Source organism: Alligator mississippiensis, chromosome 1 (assembly GCF_030867095.1).
Source record: "Alligator mississippiensis isolate rAllMis1 chromosome 1, rAllMis1, whole genome shotgun sequence".
Taxonomy (NCBI): Eukaryota; Metazoa; Chordata; order Crocodylia; family Alligatoridae; genus Alligator; species Alligator mississippiensis.
Window position 1 is genome coordinate 171,160,896 of NC_081824.1, and position 20,916 is coordinate 171,181,811.

A 20,916-nucleotide genomic window follows, 5' to 3' on the forward strand; every position below is an offset into this window, starting at 1 on the left:
AGAAGAACTGCCGCCCTGCACCTTCTACAGATGGGGGTAACCTCAGTCTCAGCAAGGCAAAGGAGCCTTTCTACTCCTGGTTTCTCGGAGGAGCTGAGCTGGGAATAAAGTGTGCAGACTTTCAATCTTTTAGGAGAAACTCTCTCAGGAGCTATTTAACCCTTGTTCCCAGGTTAGTTTTCTCCTGGAATGGCTATTTTTGTTCCTGGAGATAAAGCTTGAATAGCTGCACACTTTTGTTTTCTACTGGGAAAACAAGGTAAGAACACTGGTAAAGGACTTAAAGAGAAAGCCTTAATATTTTTATACATAGATATTTCAGTTGCCTATAGTTTTTCATAATCCTCTTGTCGTTGCTGTATAGATGCAGTTTGAATAAATTAGTTTGAAACAAGCCAATCCCTCTGCTGGATCCTAGAGAGAAATCATAATCCTGCATAACTTACATGCATATGTTGTCACTTATTCAGTTATGATTTCACTGCAGGATCAGGCAAGTACAAAAGATTAACAGCAATGGAAGAAAGAAATAATTAGCAGGCATGATATGGGAAGTTAAGAAGTACAGTAGATGTACAGGATGATGAAATACAAACAAAAAACATATTAAAGCTTCCTCTAGTCATTTGTTAATGTTAGAAATTACTTTGAAGATGAAAAGCATCATATATGTGCCAAGAATTATTATGAATAATAAAGTATTTTAAAAGACAAAAGAGGGACAAGTAGCTAATATAGATTTACAGAGGTATAAAATAATCCTATTTAATACAAAAAAGCCATTAAGATGCACGCAAACAGTCTATATATATGCTCCCACAAATTGTGTATGCGAGTTGTCTTTTCTTTTAGGAAACCTGTAGAAAAAAATCACATAGGGTTATCAACTAACTATGGAACTATAACTTTATTATTAAAGCTCCCATTCAAGAATTAATGCTGTAAGAGACTTACAGCTACTCAGCTAACTTTGACCCTAAAGCAGTTTCATTACTGAACAGTCTAATGCATTTAGCATTTTAGTAAGAGGCTACTTGCATTAAGTTTACCATATTAAGTACACTATTTGCCATATCAGTGTCCCCCTCTGTGAATACAAGTTTTTTTTCTGTCATTGATAAGGAGCACACAAAAGGCAGGGGCAGTTTAAATTTGGTTTAAACAAACCTGTTAAACTGGTTTACATCTGCCTGCAATGGTTCAAAAACATATCTGGAAAATAAAGCACTATTTTGAACTGGTTCACTGTCAGCTGGTTCAGTGTTATGTGTGAACACCTAATGTGTCCCCCAGACACCCCACATTGCATTACTCTTCACCCCTATGTACACGGTTGCAACTGGCTGCTCTAGTACAGAGCCAGAATTCTACTGCCCTCCTACCCTCTGCTTTCCTTTTCATTGATGTATTTAAACAAAGGTGCCTAAGTCCCTTGCACTGCTTTTTTAATGAAAACTGTCTTCTAACAATCAGCTCTATCTTCACTCTCTAGTCAACTGTACCCTGTCATCGTACTCTCATCCCTCAAGCACCTTGGAATAAAAAAGCATGGGACCAAGCATTTCCTTCACCCCCTCCCCACCCTGCAAAATCAGCCAGACAGACTGCAGACTTTGGTAATTTGTCAGCTATTAAATTTACTGAACTCACATTTAGGAAACAAAGTAGAAAGTGAAAATGGTTCCCCCCCACAGGTCATCCACCCCCTTGGGTCCCCAAAGATTGAACTGTTTCCCAATCAGTGACATTTTGGAATGGTTCAATTGTTATGTGTACCTGTACCTGAAGAGGGGAAAAAGGTTAAAGACATTTTTATTCAAAACAGAAAAAAAAAAAAAAGAGTGAGGGTCAGATCCAAAAGAGGACCTAGGTGCCCTAACATGGGATTTAGGCAGACTTTAGCAGGCTAAGGACAAAAATGTAATAAAAGCAATTCATAGTGGGGACAAGATTCAAATTGCTTCTTGGTGCCATTCAGGCACTTAAATAGAGTTTAAGTACCTAAATTCCGATGTCTAATTCAAATTGGACCTGCGCCAGCAGTCACAAAACTCCTTTGGCATCTGAATTTTTTAGGAACCTTCATTTTCATATTGCCACGTTCCCAAGGTGTCTCTACTAGGACTTCTGCACATGCCAAGAAGTGATTCACACTGTGCCTAAGTGATTCATAGTGTGCCTAAGCATACCACACCCCTAGCCCCAATGCAATTCAAAATGTTACTGGGAAATGTACATTTCCAGAGAAACCTAGATTTTTCCTAAATTCTGGGATATATCTCTGTTTATAGGCAAAAAAACCCTACACTTAACTCAAATTAAATTCAGTGTGATCATGGTACCACTTTTTGCTCAGTCCTCTAGTGGTTAAAAATAGGGGTGTGTGAAACGGGTCCTATTTGATTTGGATTCAGTTTGATCAGGGACAGCGATTTGATTCGTTGATTTGGATAACTGCCCCTGACTAGATTCGGCCGAATCTGAATATTCGATGCTGATTCGGACATAGACACAGCTTTAAATGTTTTTTCTACATACCTCGAGGTACCAGCACAACTAGTGAACGCTGTGATGCTGGGGCAGATGGAACATCCCACAGGAGTGTGGGGAGGCCCTCCATTTCCAGGTCTGCTGCCAAGCATGCTAGGGAGCCCCCTGCACTTCTGTGGGACACTCCATGCGCTCCAGCACTGCAGCACTCACAAGCCGCCTGCTACCTAGAGGTATGTAGAAAACACATTTAAAGCCGCGCCTGTCCGAATCGCCGAATCTTTCTGAATCTCTCCAAATTGATTTGGAGGGTTCCGATTCAATTCAGAGAGATTAAAGGGTCCTCTGATTCCATTCAGATTTGGAGATTCAGCCACCAAATCAGGCCAAATCTCTGCCAAATTGAATCAGGGACTGAAGCTTCACACAGCCCTAGTTAAAACACCCACCCAGGAAGTAGAAATCTGAGTTCTAGGGCTTGTTCAACCTGAGGGATTCAAAACTCACATCTTGCACTTCTTAGGTAAGGTATCTAACTATGAGGCTATAGAACTGGCTGGATAAGGTGCTCTCCAAACCTCTGAAACAAGAACATTTGAACAGCCAAAAATGTAGGTGTCATGAGGCCAGAGTGAGAGCAAGCAAAAGGAACTTAGTAGCAAACAGTCTTGGCACTCTCTTGGGAGAGAGAAGTTCAGGGTTTTGGATCCTGCTGCCAGCATTGTTTATTCATTTTTACATTAGACCAGGAGCAGAGAATTATTTTGGGCAGAGTGCTGCTTACCAAGGTTTGGTGAGGTTTTGAGGGCTGCATGGGTAGCCCTGCCCCTTGACAGTTGCCCTGCCCCCTGGTCCACCATCTTGGAACTGGACATCACACCTCCTAGTCCTGACCTTTGCCACTGGAAGTCTCTCCCCTTGCCCCCTAGAAATACTCCTTTTGGGAGGAGGGGAGGAGTTGCCATCTTAGTATGAGAAAAAACCCCAAACTCATACACTAAAAAATGTGAAACACCTACTATAACATTTTAATTCTATTACAAAAAACGTTTTTGTCATGATTTGTGTTTGCATACTGTATATAGAGATGATTGCATAATAACTCAAAAATAAATTCTTAATCTTGTATATTGTATGGGGGATGTGGCTGGGGTTGTGTGGTGGGGTGTCTATTGGGGGGCAATAGGGTATGTTGGGGTATGGGTAGATATAGGGGGCTGCGGGGGCAGGGAGTGCATGTTTGGTGTTTGTGGGGTGTGAGGGAGGGTGGGTGGTGGGGACCCCCTCCTCACACTCCCCCCATGGCGCAACATCAACAGGTGGGAGGGCTTGGGATGCTCGTGCCCCAAGCAGGCGCCAGTGCCTGAAGGTGCAGCTCTGGCCAGCGCCAAGGATCGCCTCTATTGCCGGCGCTCCCCACTGCACGTGCACAGCCCCCTCACTCACAAAGCATTAGATTTAAGCTCCACATGGTGGAGCTGGCTGCCTTCCTGCCCCCTGCCGTGCAGGTCCCAGGACCCCACAGGAAGCAGGGGCTGGGGCTCCCCTCCACTTCTGGTGGACTCCTGGGACCTGTGCAGCAGGGGGTGGGAAAGGCAGCCGGCTTCAACGTGTGCAGCTCAAATCTGATGGCACACAAGAGCAGGGGCTGAGTGTACACGGCGGGGAGTGCCGGCGATAGAGGCAATTCTTGTCATGATGTGCAGTGCTGGCCAGAGCTGCGTGCCACCATGCACCAGCACTGGGCACGAGCACCCCAAGCGTCCCTGCCTACTGCTGCTGCCTGTGGGACTGCACGCAATGGGGGGAGTGTGAGGACATCTCCACACCCCTCCCACCCTCCCACACACACACACACACACACACACACCCCCCCACCCACCCTGCCCACACAAGCTCCATGCTGCCACCACCCCCGAATGTGGACTCTACATTGCCACCAGCCCCAGCCACACGTTGTGTTCCCACCAAGCTGCAGCATTCCCCTGCCCCACCATGCCGCTTTCCTACCTGCTGTCCGGAGCCAGCAGGATGCCAGGGAAGCTGAGCAGGTCCCCTGGCAGCTGCAGCATGAGCAGCTCCACCCGGAAGCTGTGCGCTAGCTGGGCCCTACCACCCATGAGGTGCAACAGGGTATGTTGGGGGGTGCGTGTAGACATGGGTGCCTCACTCCCACCCTTGTGGGTGGAAGGACTGGGTAGGGTACAATTAGTTGATGGGCAGTGCCGGCTCTGTGAAAGTGCCTGGCAAGCTGAATCTGGGCCGCAGGCCATGTTTTGCCCACCCCTGCATTAGACAGTCATTAGTTAAAACCCAGAAATAACCTAGTAGCAGTTAATGGAAACCAAGACTACTACTGCCTGATTACATGCTCCCTCATGCTTACTTTCCTTCTGCCCTCATGATTCTTACATTCTTGACAGCCCAGTAAACCGTTTTAAAAAAAGGAACAGAGAGTGACCTCATTCAGCCCAGCCACACCTTAGTGGTTAGGGGACTCTCCATGAAAGAGGAAATGTGGGTTAAGAAATCCTCAGGCTGAGAAGGGGCTGGAACTCCAGCCTCCCACCTCCTTGATGTGTGCACTAGGCTATTACATAAAAGGTGGAGAGGCCCCAAAAGCATTTGCAGGCACCTGCCTTCAGAACTAGGTTTCAGGCTCTGGATCCAAAGCGGAGGATCCCAGCAGCCCTGATTCATGCACCTAAGCTCCAGGGAAGAACAGGAGTTCAGAAACATTTCTGTGCTTAGAGTGTCTTCTTAGCATATCCCTGCTTAGCCTGTGGGCATCTATGTGTACCCTTCTGAAGCTCTTAGCTTTTTCTATGTACTGAGTAAGAGGCTAGGTACTCAGCTGAGTTTTGGATTTCACCCTGAGACTCAAATGAAGCTTATTTTGTAAGCACCTAAGTCTTCTGAGGAACTAGCCAACAAGAAGTTTTATAACCTCAGTCTGTCAGGTGCTTCCCAGGTATTATTTGCCCCATATGGAAACCTTAAAGCTTTTTTCAGATAAACTTCAAGTTACACTTTTATATTTTCTTATTCAAAATATAACAGATACAAATAAATACTAATTATTTTCTGTAAAAAATTGAAATATTTCTTGGTCTTTTGTGGCAATGGTAGCTTATTAGATATTTGTCATCAAAGGGCATACACACGCGTGCTTGTTGCCTTAATTTGTGTACAGGGCAGACAGCTTTTCATAGAGATGCCGTTGCAGATCTTTATACACTGGGTGAGAAAGATATTTGGTTTTGAGAATCCTTCACATTGCTTTTGTTTGTTTTCATTGTTTTGGAGCAAGCCAGATGTTCATAATGGATATGATAAAACAGTGATCTGTCCAGCAGTCACTGGTTCCTTGCCTGGCTCACGTGATATGGCTATGTTTGATCACGGGCTCTAACAACAACATAGTCAAGGATGTGCTGGTGCTTAGAGTGAGTCTCCAGGTGATTTTGAATTTGTCACTGTCTGATGATGGTACTCAGGACAGACCATGCTCCGTGCATTTGCTCAAGAGGATGCCACTGGAGGTGGCTTTCCCTACTCTTTCCCAATTATGCCACTCTACAGAGGTCCAGGTCATGTCCAATCATGGCACTGAAGTCACCAAGGAAAATGATCTTCTCTTCCTTACAAGTATTAATCAGTATGTAGTCAAGGTTAGAGTAGAATTTTTCTTTGAGATCATCAGCATCAAGCGTTAAAGTGTACGCACTCATGACAGTGACATACTGGTTGTTGTTGAACTTAAGACAGAGGGTTATAAGGCATTCAATTAATACCCACAGGGAGCCCCAGTAAGTTGACTGACAAACTGATTCTTGATGGCAAAGCCAACACCATGAATACATCTATTCCTGGGCTGGTTTCCCCTTCCAAAAGAATGGGTATCCTCCACCCTCTTCCCTCAGCTGACCCTCATCTGATTCTTCTCCTGTCACTTAGGACTGCAATGTCAATGTTGTATCTCACTAGTTCCCTGAAGACTATGGCAGTTCTTTCTGGCCATTTATTGTCTTGGTGATCCATCAAGGTGCAAACATTCCACATTGCAAAAATCACTGTCTTACGATGTTTTCGACCACAGAGAGAGTGATCCCACTGGACGTGGTTATCCAGCCAGGAGCAGATAAGACATCCTAAGTTTAGGGCACCTTTTCTAGCTTCTTCCCTATACAGAGTGGGCAGAGGGGATCCTGAATAGGACTGCTCAGTCCTGGCACACCTGCCATAACCCAGGTGCAAGACAACCACCAGATTACTTCTGCCTGTGTGCAGATCTGTGGCTGGAGACTGCCAGATTCACTAATCTTGTCTCCATCACCCCTGGTCCATCACCACAGGGTTTTTGAAGGTGGGTACAGGAGAGCATATTATTTCCTGTGGTAGAAGCCTGTTCATGACTTTGTTTATGGCCTTCATTGACTTCGCTAATGCCCCTTATTCCATTAATTATGAAGCCTTGTGGAAAGGACTGCCTATATTTGGATGTCTGAAAAGTACATCAGGTTTCTAAGGCTTCTTCATGACCAGATGACTGTGACCCGTTCTTTGTAGTGGAACAGAGACCGATCCATTTGTCATCTGAACTGGTGCCAAGCAAGGATGCATCCTTGCCTCAACTCTGTTCTCCATTTTTTAACAGTCATCCTGCTTCTCACTAAGGACACTTTCTTTCTGGAATTCACATTGAATACCAAATGGATGGAGGGCTCTTCAGTCTGGGACATATTAGCTCAATGACCAAAGTTCTCAAAACACCCATCCTTGACCTTCTGTGCCATCCTTGCGCACACTGAGGAAAACCTCCAGTACGCAGTGGATCTTTTCAGAGAAGGCTACTGAACTTTGGGCCTCTCTTTCTACATCCAGAAGACTAAAGTGCTCTATCAGCCTGTCCCAGGCCATGAATGTGACTCCCTCCAAATTATGATCAAGGGAAAGACCCTGTAGGGGGTTGAGCACTTCCCTTACCTTGGTAGCCACCTTTATCAGAGAGTGAAAATTGATGAGAAGATCCAGCATGGGATCTGGTGTGCAAGCACCTCCTTTGGGAAATTGCTTCTGCAAGTCTTTATTCATCACAATCTTTGGAAAGACACCAAGATCCAGGCCTACAATATGGTCATCATCCCCACCCTCATCTATGGATATGAGATGTGGATGACCTACTGTCATCATCTCAAGAGCCTGGAGAGGTATCCCCAACAATGCCTCTGGAAAATCCTTCAGATCAAATGGGAAGATCACTGCACAAATACCAGCATCCTTGCTGAAGCTAATGTTACCAGCACTGAGTCGGTGATCCTGAAGCACCAACTTTGCTGGACTGGACACCCTGAGGATGCCTGACTCTTGACTCCCAAAACAAGTGCTCTATTCCCATCTTAGTAATGGCTGAGATCTCACAGTCGCCAGAGGAAATGCTACAAGTACACATTGAAATCAATCCTCAAGAAAACAGATGCTGACATCAAGGGCTGGGAGGAGCTGCTGCCAACCGACTCCAATGGTGCCACAACCTCAACAAAGCAGCAACCCATTTTGAGGTAAAGCATTTTGCCCTTGAAGCAGAGAGGAGAGAGTGGAGGAAGAAAAAGGAAAAGAATCCAAACTTGCAGTCTACACTGCTCTGCAGAAAGCCTACAACTTCTGTTGATGAGTCTACGGCTCAAGGATTGGACTCCTAAATCACCTCAAGACCCATCAATGAGCCATGGTAGAGACCACCCTCAAACTGAGAGACTGATGATGATGGGTGCATGTGTGGGTGTATTTATTCCTTTTTTGTGTACAGAAAGTGAATCATTTGAAAGAGACACAGATCAATCAAGTTTGCAGTAAATCACATACATTTCACATGTTCCTACTGAGTTTAACTTTCTATTTATTTCTTGTGCATATTTGGGTTTCAGTAGCAGCCCTTCAGCTTTTTCAGATACAATGTGGTTGCTATAATAATATTTTCCAACACTGGATTCCCCTGTGATTCAATGGTAGAATCCTTGTCTGCCACACAGGAGACCTGGGTTCAATTCCCGAAAACTTACACAAATACAGCCATGGAGGCACCAAAGGTCTGGACTCAGTCTGGCCTTTGGATTCTGTCTCAGTAACCTAAAGCAGGATGGAAGGTCTGAGTGACCTCTCATGTATACACCATGATCCAAAGGATTGACAGTTGCCAAACTTTCCAACATTGAAAGATGGCTTTTACTGGTGTTCCTTCCAGTTACTGTAGACTGAAAATAACCAACTACCTTTTCAAGACATCAGTGATCTTGATCTCTTAGGATTTACAACATTCAAATGACATGTTTAGCATTTCATACTTGCTACCATTCCTGATGACCTATTTGTCTAGAAACAAACTCAGTTTATGGAGTAACAAGTAAAAAGTATAACTTTATGGTGACCCTCTACTGTCGGCTTGAAGAAGTAATGGTGGACCTTATGAGGATCCTCCTCCCAGATGGACAGATGGGATTAAACAGAGTGGTTTGAAGGAGCTGGGAGACTGGAAAATGGGAACACAAGGCAGGGGACAAAAAGATTATGGAGGCTCCTTACCTTTCCAAAAAAGGTGCCACATTTGGATTAAGGGAAATCCTGCATGAGAACAGTCTAACCTCAATCTGCTTCTCATTCTTAAACCCCTTATAATAGGTATGCTTTTGACCCTTCAGGTTTCACATTCAAAATGTGGGTACATGAACAAGTTAGAGAGGCTAGGATGCAAACTTAAAGTGTTGACAGTGTCTTCACAATAAGTACCTATGTACAGTCTCTTGCCCTGAAGCAAATGCAAAGCAACTTACTCCTTAATGAAAGTGGGGAAAGCAACCTGGCATTTACTTTTGGGTAAGAGAACACATACGAGTAATAACATGGCCTGACTGATGTGCAGTAACTTCATACCCTAGCATAGGCGCCAACTCCCTGGGCGCTCCAGGGCTCAAGCACCCACTGAAAAAAAAATTAGTGGGTGCTCAGCACTCACGAGTCACACTGGGCAAGCCAGGCTGCCTCTTCTGAGCATGCATAGGAATGCAAAAAGAAAAGTACCCACCGGCAAAAAACAAAGTCAGCGCCTGTGCACCCTTGCTTGCCTTGAAGTAATTTTTTGATATACCTGTACTTTAAGGAAAGGTAATGGACAGCTATGTTTGCAGACCAGCAACAATATGAGTTTAGGTTAGAGTCTAAAAGCTAGAGTCTGCTCCCAACTGTAGTGTCAACCTCTGCAGCTGTGCCAAAGAATGGCTCCGAGGTATTTAAGGGCTTCAGTTGGTTCCAGGACTTGAGTGTACTCACCTTTCCTGGTTCCCCTGTTCCTAATTGCTCCTCATGCTTGGTTGATCCTCAGGTTGCTGTTGGTCCTAGTTCACCTACTTCCCTGATTTTTGCTCTCTCATTGGCCTGACCTCCAATTTGTCTTCTGGTCCCATCTTTTCACTTGCCTCCTGAATTCAGCCTATAGACCTCCTGCAACCAGGTCTCTGTACTGGATCTGGGCCTTTGGCTTGCACCTTTGTCCTAGTTCAGTGGTGTTCAACCTCCAGCCCATGGGCCAAATCTGACTCCCCACAGGTCTGGAAACTGGAGGCAGGGGAGCAGTGATAGCATTAAATACCACTCCCCTGCTGCCAAATTTCCAGAGCCACAGGGAGTCCCAAGGGCCAGATAACATTGCCCTGCATGCTAGACTGCACCAGTGTGTGGTTGAGCTGGCATGTGGGGTCACTCTGCAGCCAGACCTGGGCATGTAAAATTAGGCTGAGTCTGAGGTTGGACTGGCACACAGCCAGATCCAGAATGCAGCTCAAATCAGCAGGCAGGGCCAGGTCAGTGTGCCGGATCACATCTGCGGACTGACTCTGGGGCAGGATCTGCCCATGAACTGACCCAATGACACTTGTTCAGCCTGTGGGGCTGGAAGATTAGATACCACTATCCTAATCCATGGTACTAACCATGGTCTGCACTGCCTGCATCCCAGTCCCCTTACAAGGACAATTACTGAAGGAAAATCCCCTCTAAATTCTATGTTTATAGACATATTCTACATGGACTAAACACCTTCACTTGATCACTGGACACGACACCTGTATTAACAAGGTAGAGGACATAGGGAACGTACAATCATGCACTGGTGCAACTTACATGAATCTAATTTAGCATTCACCCAGAGAAAAAAAAACAGACCTAAAACTAAACAGGTCCATGCATCCTTTGTCTATAGCTTATCCTGGGGGGTGCCACTCACTCAAGGCAAACAGGCTATTACATACTCCATTGCCATTTAGCGGCAAAGTGCTGACTAGCACCTAGTGTGTTCAGCTGACCCTGAATACCTGCATGTCTGTCTACTTTGGATGCCAGCATAATTTATATCAGTGTACGAAACTTACATAAATTACACCAATGTAGACAGGCTGTGTCCAAGCCCTATTTTTGTTCCATCAGCATTTAGGACATTTATATGTGGTTGCTTTGTACTACTTTGGGAGATAGTAATTGTTTTCTTCACACTTGTTATAAAAATTAGATGCCATGGTAAATGTGGATATATGTCAAGTCATGACATGCTGTGCACATTTTATGGACTGTGAAATTAATAAGTGCAACTATCCAGTGTGATTGAAGGGACACTTTCATCAGAGACTGTGGCTAGGAATGGTTAACTTTTCTGCAGTAGGAAATTAAATTACAGAAGTTAAAAAGCAAATGGGTCTGGTTTTAGTTTGCTCTATGAAGAGCCAGTTTAATAAAAGGTGTGTGGGGCACCGGAGGGGGGGGGGAGGGAGGAGGGGAGGAGGGGGCGGGGGGGGGGTACCAGAAAAGGTGACAAGAAGCACCTGGAGCTATTTAAGTGGGTTTACATTTTAGAAAGAGACAGAATTGCTGCTGATACGTTTTTAAATTAGTACTTGATGAGACTTGAGTTAACCGGGAATACAAGTAAGAGCTTCTACATCAAAGCAAATGAGAAACTAATGATGACATTTGACTTCTGGAGGTTTTTATTGGCTCTATAACTATTTTAGTGATAAATGTGAAAGAATACAGGATTGGAAGGAGGTTCCTGGGTAAATGAGTCCAGCTGGGTGCTACTGCAGGCAGCTACACCATACAAACCCTGTTTTTAAGCTAATCAAACTCCATTTGAAGAACTCTTTGGATTTCTGGTCTTCACTGCTCCTATTGGAAGGCTGTTTCAAAGCCTCACTGAACTATGATTGCTTTAAGCCCTCTTTTAATTTCCCAAATAAATTTATTCATGGCCAGATTGTACCTATTTGTTTTTGTGCCAACATTTTCCCTTAGTTATAATATAATTTATATTTTATTTACATCGTACACAAGCCAATTGTATAACAATCAGTTCTTGGCATCCAAAAATCCAGTTCATTTAATAGATGGTTTAAAAGTGAGATTTATTAAAATTAGTTCTGTTAGAACAGAATAGATGGTAGCATAAGGTTTCATACAGACAATAGTCCATTTATTGCATTAACTTGAAAATAGTGAAAAGGAAATCACAATTTGCTAACTGAAAAATAATAGGGAGTCTCTTGATAGGAAGACAGAGGGACTATAAACTGAGAAATTACGTAGTTTAGTTATTACATCTTTCCCCTAATCTTTTATGTGGCTGAGCCTCTAAAGGTTTCTGTTACTTAAATTTTAATGTTTTTAAATTGACATGAAAATGGTAATTACTTCTCAATTACCTACTTTTAAGACATTTGAGTAATGCAGTTTTTCTTTTTCCCACATGATACTTGGCTGAACATGTAAAACCCCAACTCAAAAGTACAAAATATTCACTTTGCCAAGGTACTGATTGTAATAAATTTGTTCATTGAATGTTTTCAATACAAAGACAACAAGCCTGGACTCCAATTCTGTACAATTTCTGTAGAAGCATCACAATGAAAACTATGAATGCTATTATGCTATTCTGAATTGTCAGCACATCTGATATTACCCTTGATCTTCAAATATTCATAATTGCCACAATAATTTGCTGCAAACCAAAACCAGAATACACAAGTTTATCAGAAGGGGAGTGAATATTTCCTTCAGTTTTTAAGAGTACTAAAAAATAGGCTTGCCAAGTCTTCACTTTTCCAAGGATAGCCCCAATTTTAAGTGAACACATGTATAGGTTCTTATGGTATAATGGGAACAAGAAGAGGACAGAAAAGAGGAGAAACTCTTTACATTTCACTCCTTCAGGATAGACCAATGTATCTCATTTTTTATACAAAGGTAGAAAAGGAGAATCAAGTGTCACAAGACTGAGTTAAACTCTGACTGGCTAATAAGGCAGCTACCCATCCTAATAGGAGGATGGCATACATCTGGTTTCTAGTAGGGCTGTGTGAAGCTTTGGTCCATGATTCAATTTGGGGGAGATCCAGCCTGATTTGGTGGTTGAATCTCTGAATTGAATCAGAGGACCCTTTAACTTCTCTGAATCGAAGTGGAACCCTCCAAATTGATTTGGAAAGATTCGGTGATTCGGTCATAGAAACAGTTTTAAATGTTTTTTCTACATACCTCTAGGTAGCAGGCAGCTCGTGAATGCTGCGATGCTGGGGCACGTGGAGTGTCCCACAGAAGCACGCGGGGCTCCTCAGTGCACTCGGCAGAAGACCTGGAAGTGGACCAGAAACACTTCTGGTTCACTTCCAGGTCTGCCAGGGAGTGTGCTGGGGGGGGACCCCCCTGCACCTCCCTGGCTCAGCCACTGGTGCCTCTTGGGTTTGTGGTGGGGGGGCACGAATTGAATCACTGTCCCTGATTCGGGCCCACTTCAGAGATTCGTAGATGTTAGGGTCAGAAGGGACCACCTCCCTTGGAAGCCCATTCCAGATTCTGGCAACCCTTACTGTGAAGAAGTTCTTTCTAATGTCCAACCTAAATCTGCTCTCTGTCAATTTGTGGCCGTTGTTCATAGTTACTCCAGGGGGTGCCCTAGTAAATAAAGTATCTCCTATTCCCCTTCACACACCCCTAGTTTCTAGCACTAAATGTTTGCCTAGGCCAGGCAACTGTTGCTAATCTCTGCCTGCACTAAGTTTCCCAGCTTCATTTACATATACCAGGGGTGGGCAAAATGCGGCCCAGGGGCGGATGCAGCCCGCCAGGCCATTTTATCTGGCCCGCAGGGCCCTAAAAAATGTAGAAAATTAATATTAAATCTACCCGGGCTGCCTGTCATGAGGCCCTTGATGGCTTGCCGAAACTCAGTAAGCGGCCCTCTGCCCAAAATAATTGCCCGCCCCTGACATATACTATAATTTCAAAATTCCTTCTCTCCATTTTCAGCATGTCACCCAAGGCACAAACATACTTCCCAACAACATAATGATATAGATGTACAGAAAGCAGCAGGGTAGATAGATATGCAGGACTTCACTGTCTTAATTTTCTTAGTGAAAAAACAATCAGCTCAAAGCCAAAGGGTTCAAAAGTTGGAAAAAGTACTCTCTCTTAGTACTTAGGAATGGTTCTATTTGTACCTTCATTTATTTTGAGTGCGACAGCAACCCCAGTTGAGAACCACTGTTGTATTCCACTTAACTCAGTGGTTCTCAATTTGGTGTTGCTCCGACAAGTAAAACTGTCCCACACGGTTGGTGTACAGCCAGATCAGGAAGGACTGTGGCACATACATGTGCTCCTCCAGCATTAGGGTTATCCGATCAGTCTAAAACAGGTAGGAGAGCTGCCTAATACTGCTGCCATCCCCTTTCCATCCTTGTACAGTATCTCCCAAAAACAGAGGCACATGGGACAGCTGGAATGATCCAGTGCATGTCTATTTCTAGGAAAAGTGTTGGGTGGACTAGTCCAGGAAGGACTACAGCACAAACCTGCTCTCCTACATGTTTAAGGGTGATCAGTGCCGTAATGCAGGAGGTGTATGTGTGTGCTGCAGGCCCTGTGTGCAGGGCATTTTCACCTGGCTGCTGCCACCACAGCAACAGTGTCTATGTTGTCAGAGAGGGTCTCCCAAAGACCCCAGTTGGAAACTACTGTTCTGTGAGAGTATAATCTTCACTGCAGAGGTAGTCCAGGTAATCAGAACACAATTCTGAGTAGCTAAGTAAACTTATAGCCTGCATGTGAGCTGCCACACTGCAAAGTGATACACAAGATACTTGGTCCTCATTAGAGCGGCACCACTAGGGCTTCTGGAGGCATATTTATGGTTCTTTTATGTTGCTGTAAAGCCAGGTCATTCAACTTTGGTACAATCAGAGGTTGCATGTTGTGCCAGCTTACAGCCCCCAAGTCATACACTACATGAGCCATCTGCCCTGAGGTCAGGCCCCCAGGAACCTTCACTACTGCATGGGCTGCACCAGCAGTGCACAGCTGCTACTTGGGCTCTGTCCCACTGCACTGTAGTGGGAGAGACAGGGGTCTGTAGGCCACCATCTGGACAGCCATGATATAAAGTATGATGCCCTATGATTCTTTTGCCATGGATGGAAGGAGAACTTGGAAGGAAGCTGTGAAAAACACTGAAGAACTATCACCACTTGGATGACTTAGCCTGCTTCTTTGCTGCTAAATGACTGTTTTACCACCCTGAGTGAAACAAGAACCTGAGCTGTATCTCAACACACCCAGTCAAGCCAGTTAATTCATAATGAGAGTACTTCAATTGTGCTGAAGTCTGATGTGGTTTTGTGCCTAGATGAGAAAGGAGTCAGGAACAACAATTTAGAAAGGTCTGGGCTTAACTCTGTTGTGAAGGCATGTTCCATATAAATCTGACTTGCTCTGATATAGGAAGAGTGTATTTTGACATACAGTATTATACTAGGTTCTACTGTAAATAAAGATTAATAAAATATCCCCAAAGATATAATTGCTAACAAGGGTATGTGCAGTTCAAAGCTGATTCAAAAGAATGCAATTGTATCTATCAGGCTGCTTAAATTTCACTGCTGCTATTACTTGAGAGAAAAAGATTCCTCTTACCGTATTGATCCAATCATGTAGGGCTGTGCTAGCTGTACCACAATAGCACCGCTGCCTAGCTGATGGCATGTGTACCCAGAATCCCAGTCATAATTTTTTGTATCTCCATTCAGCAACGCATTACGACTTCGACTTACACCCTCAATCACACTGGCGCATTCTGCAATTGTTGCAACATTCTCAGCTGGAACTGTGAATTTAAAAAGAGAAGCCACATATTGTCACGTGTACAGCAAGCACATTCCCCAGTAATAATAATTTTTATTTATGCTGAAGAAAAAGCACAAAGTTATTGCTAAACAGAGGAAGATGTGAATCTGCTTCATATTGCAGATTAAAACCAAATAAACCCATGCATTACAAGACATTTTTCTACAGAACTGTGTCCATGTGATTTAACAAATAGTTTCTTTCCTGAGTAGTGTGAAAGTTCTTCATTTTAGAGCTAGGTGGGAAATGGATTTCCTGTCCCCCAAAATTTTAGATGTTAAAAGTATTCCCATTCTGCACCAGGATGAAATGAAATCTGCTGCAATATTTCATGAACACACACTTACACACATACCAAGACCAGGCAAGAGCTAACAACCTGATGATCAGAAGACTCACTTGGGGTGTAAGAAACCCAGAGTAAAGTCTGTGGTCTGAATCCACCTCTTGTGCCCCAGGTGAGTGCTCCCATCACCACACTGTTGGCTAGTCTGGTCTCTCCCTGCAAACAAATTCAAACCTGATCCTCAGAAAGCTTTTTCATCAAAACAAGTACATTCCCATCAAGCACTGGTTTTAGTGACTGGCATTTTCTAAGGAAACTTATCAAATAGTTCCTGAACAGCGATATTTGCGAACAGAACTCTAGCCAAATGTTCTCATAGATTCATAGATGCTAGGGTTGGAAGGGACCTTAATAGATCATCGAGTCTGATCCCCTGCATAGGCAGGAAAGAGTGCTGGGTTCAGATGACCCCAGCTAGATGCTTATCTAACCTCCTCTTGAAGACCCCCAGGGTAGGGGAGAGCACCACTTCCCTTGGGAGCCCGTTCCAGACCTTGGTCACTCGAACTGTGAAGAAGTTCTTCCTAATGTCTAGTCTAAATCTGCTCTCTGCTAGCTTGTGGCCATTATTTCTTGTAACCCCCGGGGTACTCAGACCATCTCTACATGGTAAACTTAAGGCCTCTGGTAGTAGTGCCCTGAAACACTGTGTGGTCTTCCTCCTAAATCAAAAATAGTGGAGCTAAGTGCACACTTTTTTGCAGACTAGTATGGGTGGCGTATGGGCAGCACTCCTGTAAAGAAGGGGTACTTAGCCTACACTCGCTAATTAGTTTGCCTTCAGGGCTACACTTCTGGGGCTACACCCCTATTGGTTTAGGGAGGAAGACCATACAAGGCTTAAGGGCACCACTGCTGTACATAGTTAGTTTATTAGTGTGTAGACATGGCGACATGCTCAGTCAGAGTTAAAAGAATTCCTAACATTCCTCTCCCAGTCAAAAGAGCAAGGAAGAAGGAGAAATCAAACTCAGCACAATGCACATCAGGATGTCTCTGAAAAAAGGAAGGAAAGCACAAGGAAATGACCATCATGGAAGAGGAGGATAGAGGGAGAGGGCTAGAGGTAAGAGTTATGAAGTATTTTTCCTTTTTACTTATATATGATAAAAAAAAAACATTTTGGGTCATTGTTCCACTCCTCATACATAATTGCAAGAGTGATGATGAACTACTGCGGCATCACAGAAAGTGGGAGTGTTTACAATGGAATGTCTATTCCATTGTAAACAAGATTCTGCTAATATAACAGAATTGCTATTATTAGAATATCACAAGGACAATGAGTAATTTTAGAGAATTGAATTAATTTTCATTGTAATGAGTCCATGACTGAGCTATAATAACAGGAAGCCTCAGATAATCAAGATTATACTATAATCTTGTAATTACAAAATAGTATAATCTTGTAATTCTATAACTCAGTTAAATTATTTTCTCAATTATTTTTATTGGCATAATAAGTTCAGAGTTTGTAACCATTAGACAACTCCTGACATGTGCCAGAATAAAAACAACAAAAAAGTTTGACTAATGAGGGGATATTTAACTCTGACTCATGTTCCTTGGCATGGATTGGTTCTCTGCCATTATGCTCTGTTTAAGCCTGTAAACCAGTGATTCTCAACCAGAATGTCATGGCGCTCTTAGGTACCTTGAGATCCTCGCAGGAGTGCCATGTGGTACCACACTGTTAGCACTGATAGGTGTACAAACATGACTCACAAGATAAATGTAGAGATTTTAAATAGAAATCCATAGCTGTGGTCTTCCTGAGCTTTTTGCAACAGAAAAGCTGCTCTATTATTTTGTATAGGCAAAAAAAAAAGTTAAAATTAAAGGGCTGGTATTTTCCAAGAGGTATCTCAAGTCTATTCAGATTTGCCTTGAATCTAAGAAAGATGGAGAACCACAGCTGTAGATTCTGGGTGCATACAGCGGTTTGCTGCACTCTAATGTAAGTAACTGAGGGTGGGGAGAGAGGCAGGGCTAGCAATCCACTGGAGGGGAAATGGGATGCTGTCCAGGTCAAGAGGGGAGGGAAGGGGAAGGGAGAGTCAGTGGGCTAAAAATAGCTTAGTCAGGTTTAAAATAAACGTGGCTGAATGTAGTATCAGACTTAACTGATTTAGCTCAAACTGGGTTATGAAACTTCTGTCCCAGACCCCTTCCTGATTCAAGTTCAATCCGAGTCCCCCAGCATAGGCAGTGTGTTCACTTTCTCTTCCTGCTGCCCCAGACGTGTCTGGGATTCGCAGTTCAGACACACAGCAGCAGGACTCTGCAGGGTCATTCCCTTCTGTTCAATACATGCTCGCTTCAGAGAAAGGACTGTTCTTGTTCAAGCATTTATGAATTCAATGCCACTACCTTTTTCTCCACCCACCCCCTTCTCAGCCTGGCAGGTACTGCCCCCCTGCCGAGGCAGACTCTACAGCTAGCTCTGGGCTGGGGATTGGCCATGCCTACTCTGCTCAAGCAGGAAAAGCCTTGGAGCTGGCAGGCTGGGAGATGAGCTCTAGCACCTCCCAGCTTCTGGCCTGAGCCACTGAAGGCATATGCCTGCACTTCCTGAACCAAAAATGAATGTCTGTTCGCTTTCTTGCTGGTTCAATCTCTGCATCTTAGACCAACCTGCAAAGACTGAACTGATTCAGACTTGGGCTTGTTGACTTTCTGTACTTAGCCATACAGTTGCTCATGAGATTGGGTTAACCCTTTCTGAGATTGGGTTAACTCAATTTAAGTTAGTGGAGCTACTCAGGTGAACTAATTTAGATCAGGTGTGCCATTTTGGGGAGACTTAAGCCCTCTGCATACCTCTATGATCGGGAAATTATATCAACTTAACCTTGGTTAGGTCCATCTAAATTTAATGCGTGTACATAGCCTCAGTGGATTCCAAAATGATCCGTCCTTCTGAAGCAGCTCTCCCTGCTATCCAAAGCAAACGTCCATTTCAGCAAAATCCACCAAAGTTCAAGACAATAACAATATCAAGGCTTTTAACTCCTCTGGAAGGATGCTGAAATGATGTGGTTTGCTTGTGTGTGCAAAGAGTAATTTTTTTCTACAGTGTTTTAGAAAGTGCTTTAACAAAAAGCCCTTATTTCCTGACTATCTGAATAGTTTCTTCAAATACTATTTAACCAGATATAGTGCTCTCTTAACTAGCCCTTCTGCAATTCATTTGGCCTAAAAGCTGCTGTCAAATTTTCATATTTTCATTTTGACACTAGAAAGACAGATAAACTATAAAAGTGTATGTATAATGAAGGGATTTCTACCACTCTTAAAGATTTGTTGTTCAAGTCCAGCACATTCTTAATAGTGGACAGATGGATCTTTAAATATTCCTTCTTTTTTCAACTCAACCTTTCAAATTTTTATCTAATGCCACTGTGTATATAACAACTATGTTAAAAGAAAGCCAAGATTGCACAAATGAATCTGTCTGAAGTTAGAAAACTGAAAAATTAAGGATGTCTATGCAACTATAACCTTTCCATTTGCATGTGTTACGATACATACTCTTAGTACATGATTATATATTATTTTTGTAGATCCACTGTCTCATTCAGTTTTCTGATGAGATAATGCTCAGCGAATGGGGACTGCTTCATTCACTGATCACAACTTTTCACCCTGGGTCTCTTGCCTCAGTTACTATACCATACAGCCCATATAAATCCCCACCTAAACTACAAAGAATCCAACATATACAGCAAAGGCACTGCACTGTATAATCCTTCCTCATTCCATCTTCACTTATTTGATCAGATTAAGGCATGGCTATTTCCATATTTTTTGTGTTTGTTTCCACTTGGTGCATCTCCACTGCAGGGCATGCTTGAGTTATCTACATTCAAGTTAACTGTACTTGAGTTGGCCTGCTTCAGGTGAAAGTGGTGACATGAAAAAAAAACAACACTTGAACTGCACAAAGTGTTTAGATTAGCAGCACAGACACACTGCCAGCAGCACTCAGCTTAACCCACACATCACAATGGGACTGCTAACTTCAGTCTGACATACCTCTTTACTGCAGCTAGAAATTTTTGTGTATACAGTAGAACTGGGTTAAAGGCAACACGCAAGTTATACTTGGAGCTAATGCTGTAGTCTCTTCCATATCCCTTCCTCAAGCCACACATGCCATTCTTGAATCATATCCCATGAACTCATAAAAATTCAAATATTAAAAGAAAAATTCACACAACTTTCTTGGATATTCCTGTGAAAAAACAATCAGTGTTCAAAGAGGTCATGTGCTGCATAAAGATTTTGTCTCCATGTCCATACGTGTGTGTGCAGTATCAAAGGCATATTAGTATATCATTAGCAAAACCCCTACTTCGTTAAAAAAGTGCTCATATGCAAAATATATTTTTAACTTTATAGATAATGAAAGCAAAGCAGATTTTCCTCCGTTTTCTGAAAGATCCATCAGCAATCTGATTGTCCCATCCAATTTCTAATTTTCTGCCACCTCATGCTGAAGTGTTATAACCATCTTAAAATGTGACAAAAAAATGTCTAAGTGTACTTTTTCACTGCCTTCATTTTTGAAAAACTACTGGAGCACTTCCCCTCAAACCTTTAGAACATGTGTCCTACTCCTATTGCCATTCCTCACTCCAGGGCTGAAAACAAACATACAAAATAGTGATTCAAACAAACAACAGAAACATAACAAATTTAAAAGTAACTGGAAACCATTATTTAGGATGGAACTGTTTGTGAAACCACTAACGTCCAAGACCACAACTTTCAATGCATTTTCACAAACTCACCAGTACTCGGGTCACAGATGCATCTCCCCTATGCAGGAGAGGTGTGTGGGAGCTTGTACCTTT

At 43.2% G+C, this 20,916-nt stretch overlaps 1 protein-coding gene across 7 annotated transcripts in view; it reads right to left on the reverse strand.

Moving 5' to 3' along the window:
• Positions 1–20,916, reverse strand: part of BTBD9 (BTB domain containing 9) — a 289,365-nt gene that overhangs the window by 92,061 nt on the left and 176,388 nt on the right. For all 7 annotated transcript variants that reach the window (XM_019483053.2, XM_014598076.3, XM_059716974.1 and 4 more), the window contains one exon: positions 15,505–15,694. In XM_019483053.2, the coding sequence (XP_019338598.1) occupies positions 15,505–15,694 (190 nt within the window). The remainder of the gene's footprint in view (positions 1–15,504; positions 15,695–20,916) is intronic.